The following is an 8661-nucleotide window of genomic DNA, read 5'->3' on the forward strand; positions in this document are numbered from 1 at the left end:
AAAGAAAAGGAGAACAAGCCACTCTGGGGCTCAAATTTTGCCCCGATTTGGGGCGACCCCGGCCCTGACACACAGGTTATTTATGTCGCCACGAAGCTTCTCGTTGTCATAACATAGGTAGCCTGGGATGTATTACTAGTCGTAAAGTATATCTGCCGATCTGATAATGGATTCTATCAGCACTATATTGATAGATACTAGTCACAGACACCTTGGAATATTCATGTTAGTTAAATAAAGAACTAGGTAAATACCTACGTAAGTAAATCAGGTAAATAAATAAGTAAATTAATGGGTAAAGAAACAAATGAATAAATCCTTTTCCCTTTGGTGAAGGCGTGAAGATAGAAGTGGTTGGCCAACGCAACGGTTCAAAAATAACACTTCCCCAACTTTGGGCACCCCAATCGATCATTTCCCACAAGGAACACTATCATTACCCTTAAATTTCCCAACCATTGATGTTAGGTATTAGGGCACATTTTTGTGCTGATCACAGCTTCACCAAGGGATCACGGCCTGTGTGGTGTTGACTTATGAGTTTAATATTGAAAGTAGCTGGCCTGAGGAGATACTGGAAACAGTGAGTCTTCAATGAACTACCATACTGGTAAGTCACAATACGACATTAGTATACTTACCCATCATTCTAGTGGTAGTCATATACTTGGAGCCTTTCGCTTCTTTGGTGGAATTGTCGAACCAGTTCAGTACATCGAGCACGGCCTGGGGGTTCTTCTTCTGCTCGAGCTTGGAAATATTCGAGCTCATCAAGAGCCGAGCCCATGCTTCTGGCATACCCTGGGAACATGGAGGAGCGAAAGGGAACAAATTTGATATAGGAGAAAAAGATTTGGACCGATTGCAAAACTTTCTCTAGTAATACATAGAAAGTAGAAAAGATCGATTGAGGGGAAGGAAGGCGATTTCATTTCTAAAGGGAAATTTGAAATATGGATTTATGTCCTTGAGAATTGTTTTCGAAAAACTACAATAGGTAAAAGTGTATAACTATAATTAATAGGTGGAGAAAAAATAAGAATAATCTCGGTATCTAGAAGTCGTAGAAGAAAAAGAAAAATTTCGTTGGTCCTCATTTTTCCTGCTCTATGTCTTTGAAACATCACCCAAGTAAGCGCAACTGATCTATTCATTTAGGTATTTATTTTTTGGTGAAATTTTTACAAATCAACCAATCAGATCACTTAATCCGAGAGTTAAACTTAAACCTAGTTTAAACTCACTTTGTGAACCCAGCCCTAAATACAAAATCGTCAAGTTCAAAGTTTTAAATTTGGATCTCGCATTGTTCGATCAATAAAATGGAAAGGCCCAACTTTTACTCGCCTAATCTCAATACTAGTAGAGGTCACGTTTTACAAACACGTGGTTTACGTACATGTTTGTTTATCGATAATCGTAAATTTGTGTAAATCAAATAGGTAGAAATCGATAATCGTAAATGTGTCTAAATCAAATATATAGAAAATAAACAACGAAAGTTCACGTGCGTAGAGGAAAGTGTGTGTTTTTCATTCGTTCTATGGAAGCAACTAGAAAGAATAGATCACTGGCTGACGTAGGATTTATTACTTAATAAACTCTTCTATTTTGGGTGTCAGCTTCTGATAGTCCACTTTCTTCCAGTCTTTTCTTCTGTTGCCGCCACCAGGTGTGCTTGGGCAAACCGTCAAATATTTGCAATCGGAAAACGAGTACAAATTTTTGTCGATGGTTGTGGAAACCCGGGACCTCCTGCATGACAAGCAAAGGTGTTACTACTGGGCTGACCGTGCCCCTTTTCGACAGGAATTTTATGAAACACCACCAACCTCAGTGGTGCAGTAGGGAGGTTGGTGGTTCGAGTCCAAGTCAAGTCAAAAAATTTAGCGTACCTAGTGCATTAAGCGGGGAACGACATTTGTGACAAGCATTTATGCTTAACACAATTAAAATTCCTTTCCTTTAATTTTATGAAACAGCAGTGTTTTTTTAGCACAACAAGAGGCCAGTAGCTGTAACTTTCTTTTGGTAACCTAAATACAAAGTTTCAGCCATTGGTCCGTGTGTGTGTCTGTCTGTAAACAAAATATCTCGAGAACGGTAAGAGCTAGAGACTTGAACTTTGGTATGGAGTTTACAAATGTGACAAGGATGCAACTCAAAACGTTTGGTTGAGATAGGTGCTGCGGTTGGCGGTATTTTGACTGCTTTTTGGCGGTTTTCGACCGTTTTTTGGCGGTTTTCAGCTATACCGACTAAACGGTTAGAGATATTGTAAATGTTACAACAGAATACCCAAATAAGCACCATCCAATAGGATAAGGAAAGTCGTGTGATGTTCACACCAGATTTTTCTCTCGAATGAGCTTTTGATCCACCCATGAGCCCCGGGCGGGAATCGAACCCGCGGCCTAGCGCTTACAAGGCAGACGCACTACCAACTAATCTAACTAGGCTGGCAATTTTGAATATTGTTCCTTTGGTTTGGGACTAGTTTGGTTTTGAGTTAGGCACAGAAGCTTCAATTCGGCGGCTGGCTTGCAACTCGTTAAAAAAATTTGAATTTTAATTTTTCTCCAAAGTCAAAAACAAAATTCAAACTTTCAAGAACATACCACATAACACAAATCAAACAACACAACATAGAAAGCGAAGAAAAAAAGAGAGGAGAGAGAAAAGTTGTACTTTAATTTAAAGTTAAAAAAAAAGTCTGGAAGATACAACAGCAAAAGGGTATGACAGGGTGTCCTCAAAGTAGTGGCCTCCAGCCCCCGCCTACAAAAAAAGTAAAAATATAAATTATAAAAGTACTCCTTCTAAAATCACATAATGCCCCTGCAAATAGTCAATGTCCTCTAATAGGAAGTAGAGGACATTGACCTGTTCCCTTGTCCTGGAGTAAACCTCACCCAAATAAGCCCGCGGTGCGGTGGGCCCGGACATTTTGGGGCCCCACAGACACAATAAAGGGCCCCCTGTCTTAAATTTAAAGCATCCACCCTCGTCAATCCACTATTGAACCGGGGCCCCGGCGAAATCTTGCGGGGGCCCCATTTTGGGGCCCCACAGACACAATAAAGGGCCCCCTGTCTTAAATTTAAAGCATCCACCCTCGTCAATCCACTATTGAACCGGGGCCCCGACGAAATCTTGCGGGGGCCCCATAAAAAAAATATAGAAGCCACTACCCACTCTGGACATTATTTGGACCACTTTGTAAGAACACCCTGTATGCAAACACCACTGTTTTTTTTCTACTTACTTTCAAAGGCAGCTTGAAACAAAAAATGAAAACACACACACAATTGCCTTTTTTTTTTTCTCAACAATATTACTTACAGGGTTTATACGCTTTTCCGGATGAAGTTATATTGGCTCAAGAGGAAGAAGAATGATAAAAAGTAAAGAGCTTCTTGGTAGCTCGTTGGCCGAAACGAAAAAAAAAAGCATTAAAACTAGCATCAGTTGACTGGAAGCACTAGACGCGTTTTCGTCCTACAGAATGAAAGAGAAACTCTGGGACACCCTGTACATCCTCTTCCTCGGCATATAACGCCTTCCTAAACTCACTACATAACACTTCCATATACATAATTACAGGGTGACCACAAAGTGCCTACATAACGTAATATTTGCTGCTTGAGAAGAAGTCGCAAGTATTGCCTCCTTAAAAACAAATTTCATACATACTCGTATATCGTGTAGGATTCATTTAAAAATAATTTCATTTTAAAATACCACCCTAAATAGTACGTGACTACAGGGTGACGACAAAGTAATTACAAACCTATACTATATGTATTGTGTATAGGTACCTATTTAGTGTTTCAGGGTGTTATTAAAGCAAAGGATTACTTTTATTATAAGGTTCATTTTTCCAATTGAACTGTACAGTTTACAGAACCACCTTGTATATTACATAGAGAGGTACATGATCTTTACGGGTTCTTGTTATCATGGAAACGGATATTGCATTTTACACACTGCAAATTATCAGTGCAATCTACTCAGCCCAACATATGTACGTAGCATGTATGACATACCTACATAGTATGTCAACATTATGTATCACATAGTATTGGGCTAAACATATGTACCTATGTATGTTCCTATAAGACCTATGAACACTTGAACAGTACTTACTAATAATGTAACCTGTCGATAAATCTATTAGAAATTGAAATCCCTCATATATAAGACCTTGTTTAGACTGCGAGAGTAAAGGGACTTTTCAGTCCTATGCTGGTAGTATAAACAAGGTATATTCTATTCTATATGTAAACGGTACAAAGGTATAGGTACATATGTACAATTAGAAAAGAATAAGGTGTATCTCACTTGTTATTGTAAAGGTGTATCCACAACGTTAGTCAATAACATAGATTCATCTCGTCGATCGACGGCCGGTCGACTATGTTTGGACACACCTTAACAGCAACAAAAAAATTGGGTATATCCCAATAGACAAGAATGTGTAAATGAAGGAAAAATAAACGAGAAATTATTGAAACTGCTGACAAAAAGAGACTCCTTAGCCTTAGCCCTATGTTGACAGTCTAAATAAAGAATTTGTAATAATAATAAATGTGCTTTGATAATAGGTTTATACTACCAGCATAGGACTGAAAAGTCCCTTTGCCTCTGAAGTACACAAATGGTGGACTTTACCAATATTTTTTCGTCCCTAGAAGGCCTGTTAAGCTAACAGCCTGAGTTCTATTTGATTTGTATAGGCTAACAAGGCTGTTAGCGGCCCTTAGAAGGCTGTTGGCTTAACAGGGCTGATAGGGGCTAAAAAGTAGGTTGGTGAAACCCATCCTAACAGGGGCTAACCCAATTGTGATCAACTTCTTAAATTATATTATTATATTCACGACAGAATTCTATACCTCGCCTCGGTTGGGAAGTTGGAATTTCCAGTAATTTTCTCGCTCAACAGTCTCAACACTCGACCATTCCGTATACAAAACACTTGACCACCCAGTATATTCTGAGTATACACTCATGAATCATCAGCCGATTATTTACTGAGTAACACTGTATGACTGTACTCACATGACTTCTATCAGTAACCTACTGGAAGGAAATGTAAACAAGAGGAATTTTTTCGCGAGAAATAGTGGAGAAAGAAATTTAGTTCACCCCTTATGGTGGGTCCAGACTTGTGCAATGCAACGTGCAAAACATTTGCATTGCACGTTGCACGTAAAATCAAATCTGACGAATGCGAACGTTTTTCATGTATCCGAGAATTTTAGTACCGATACTCAACTAGTAATGGCCTATAGTAGGTACATCATTTGCATTGCATTGCACGATGCTTTGCAAACACGTCCAAACTAGTGCAACGCACATCAAAGACATTCGCCAGAAAACCGCCAACCTCTCGGATACCCACAAACGTTTGCTGCAATGTTCAAAAAACTTTGCTGCAACTTTCTCAAACACGTCCAAACTAACGAATTTCATTGCATTGCACAAGTCTGGACCCAAGTCTGGACCCACCACAACATTCAAAGGGCCTCAACGAAATCTGAAGGAACATGGAACAGTATTCTATTCTTTCATGGGAGGAACCTAAACCTGAAGAAACACTATATCAGGGTTGTCCAACCTTAGGGCACCCGAGGGCCGCAAGAGACCAAGGTAGAGAGTTGGCGGGCCGCAAAAACTCAACTCACGGGCCGCGGGTTGGACAAGCCTGCACTATATGGATAGGTGCAGATAGAGTTGGATTTAAAGCCAAACTTCAAATTTATCGTTTAAACCATGATGATTCTGCCTCACCACACACGGTACTCACGGTAGGAAAGCAATTATTTTAATAGCAAATATAAAATTGCTGTCAGGGGAAATGACCTGAAGATGAAGATGTTTAAGATGTTTTGCCCAACACGTAACAGGTTGACGGGGGCAAAGATCAGTGACTTCAATCTGGAATCCCAATCAGGACTTGGGAATCTTCAATCAGGGAACACCTTTGTGTGTCTGTGTCTGTAAACAAAATATCTCGAGAACGGTGAGAGCTAGAGACTTGAAATTTGGTATGTAGCTGTAAAATGTGACAAGGATGCGACACGAAACATTTGGTTAAGACTGGTGCAACAGTTGGCGGCATTTTACCGCTTTTTGGCGGTTTTCAGCTATATCCACTAAACGGTTAGAGATATTGTAAATGTTACAACAGAACACCCAAATAAGCACCATTCAATAGGATAAGGAAAGTCGTGTGATGTTCACACCAGATTTTTTGAACGTTATTCTGGGATTACAAACTCATGTTGAAATTCATATGGGATCAGCTAACTGGTCAGACCTTTTTGGCTCAACAACATGCTTTGCAACATTTGGCTTATGCTGGGTTTTAGACAATTCTGAATCCCGGATTCGCGAACTCGGGTTGACAAATTCTCGCGAGTTGTGGCGTTCACGAGTTGTAAGTCCCACACAAAAATGCATGACACACTATAGGGCTGAGGGTTCTAAAATCTACGAGTCCCTCTGGAAGTCTACGAGTTCCTCTGGAAGTCTACGAGTCCCTCTGGAAGTCTGGACCTATTCGGATTGTCTAAACCGAACTAACTGTTCAAAGTGCTGTTTTTTGCAAACGACATGACGTCATCAAAAGTGTTCTATAGACTGTAGACCAGTGCCCTAAATTACCAAAGTATGGAAAAGTATTTACAATTCCATATTTCGATATGATTCGTCCAAATTCAAAATTCTGCTTTTCCATTGGCTATTACACTTGTAAGATACCTACTTTTCCATACTTTGGTGATTTAGGGCACAGACCGTAACTATTGATTGCTATTATCTAGTAATCAATAGTGTAGACCCCGCCGTGATTACTGCTATCAATCATTACTCGAAACTACACAACATGTCTAAGTACCTATATTAAGTATGTAAATGTCAATGAGTCATAAAATGCTACATATGTTTTTTAGTACTACATAATTATGTTTCTACAAACGAAAAGCGGATTAGATGTCTCATTCTCAGATTAGTATTGTAAAACAACTTGGTAAAAATAAATCTAACTGTAATACACTAATACAGTACGATAACTACTTGTGTTACTTTCTTTTGTTTTACTGGTAAGATGAGTCAATCATGTCAATATACCGAGTGATTAAAAAAGCGATAGATTACCATATTTAAGGAAATATGCATAATGTGAGAAACAGTTGGTAGCAAAAGGGTGGTTAAAAAGTTCTTCGATAAACCAGGCTACAATTTGTAAATATGGAAAAATACAGGGCGTCCAAAAGTTGCGCGAAAACTGTCCAGGGCAAAATGAATAGTGCGAAAAAATGCTAAGCTTACTGAAAATGTGTTGCTACTGCGGTAAAAAAGCTCTTCATTTTGGTAAAGCCAAAGGCTAAAAAAGCTAAAGCCGATACAGCAAGAAAATGTCACTAAAAAAATAAATAAATAAATAAATAAAATTAAAAAAAAGGTAAAAAAATGTTTGCGGATGTTCATAGGAGGAGCCTTTTAAAAAGTTCTTCGATAAACCAGGCTACAATTTGTAAATATGGAAAAATACAGGCCGTCCAAAAGTTGCGCGAAAACTGTCCAGGGCAAAATGAATAGTGCGAAAAAAAAAGCGGACGCATAACTTGATGTTCCGACAAACCAGGCCAAAATGCTAAGCTTACTGAAAACGTGTTGCTACTGCGGTAAAAAAGCTCTTCATTTTGGTAAAGCCAAAGGCTAAAAAAGCTAAAGCCGATACAGCAAGAAAATGTCACTAAAAAAATAAATAAATAAATAAATAAAATTAAAAAAAAGGTAAAAAAATGTTTGCGGATGTTCATAGGAGGAGCCTTTCTGGCTGAGGGACTATAAACAGAGAGTAGATCAGCGTCTAGCTAGGGGACTATAAACAGGGAGAAGACTAGCCCAAATTTCCTCACGCTATATCAATGGCGAAGGTTGAGTTCGAAGGGCATCCCACTCGGAAAATTTTGTTTAGCCAAAACCAGTTGGCTTCAAAGCGATCACTCTATGCTCTTTGCTATCCGCTCCACTATGTTTTTAGCCCAAGTATGCGCGCTTCTTAATGTAGCCATTACCAACCTCGAAAACAGAAAAAGCGCGTTGCACAACTCACCGTAAACTCGCCGGTGTGCGCATCGAAGCCGACGTGCACCGTATGCTCGAAGTTGGTCGGATTGGAAATGACCGGCTTTTCCGCCTCGGGCCGCCTGGTGCTTCGCGAGCCCTTGGGGGCGCCGCTGTGCTTGGCGGACTTCGAGTGCTTCTTGCCGGTGCGCTCCTCCGGTTCGGGCTCCTTGGGCAGGGGCTTCAGATCGACCGGACTTGGGGCGTAATGGTGGTGAGGGGGCGGAGGGTCACCGCGCACCCCGCGGAAACTGAAACCGAAACGGGGAGAGATTATTATTATTATTTTATTGTTTATAATTTTGTTTACAATACAATATAAGTACATAATTACAATTGGTCAAGGGGTGTTCAGGTTTTCCAACCAAGTTTCTCGCCTGGTCATTGCATACTTTCCCCTTTGACCGGGAAAATATTCAAGGGTGACATACTGCGTAAGTTCTTAATCATGTATTGTGGGGCAGCTCCAAACACCCAAAAAAATCAGTGCTACTCACTCATTCTCCCAATGACAAGTACGAAAAAAAT

General features: G+C 39.8%; 1 protein-coding gene across 2 annotated transcripts in view; it reads right to left on the minus strand.

Moving 5' to 3' along the window:
• Positions 1-514: 514 nt before the first annotated feature.
• LOC103519517 (serine/threonine-protein kinase PAK 2) overlaps positions 515-8661 on the minus strand; it is a 25096-nt gene continuing 16949 nt past the window's right edge. For both annotated transcript variants that reach the window (XM_026830986.1, XM_026830987.1), the window contains 2 exons: positions 8123-8384; positions 515-801 (listed from right to left, as the gene is read on the minus strand). In XM_026830986.1, the coding sequence (XP_026686787.1) occupies positions 616-801; positions 8123-8384 (448 nt within the window). In that variant the 3' untranslated portion in view covers positions 515-615. The remainder of the gene's footprint in view (positions 802-8122; positions 8385-8661) is intronic.

This window comes from Diaphorina citri, unplaced genomic scaffold (genome assembly GCF_000475195.1).
Source record: "Diaphorina citri unplaced genomic scaffold, Diaci psyllid genome assembly version 1.1 scaffold2768, whole genome shotgun sequence".
NCBI lineage: Eukaryota > Metazoa > Arthropoda > Insecta > Hemiptera > Psyllidae > Diaphorina > Diaphorina citri.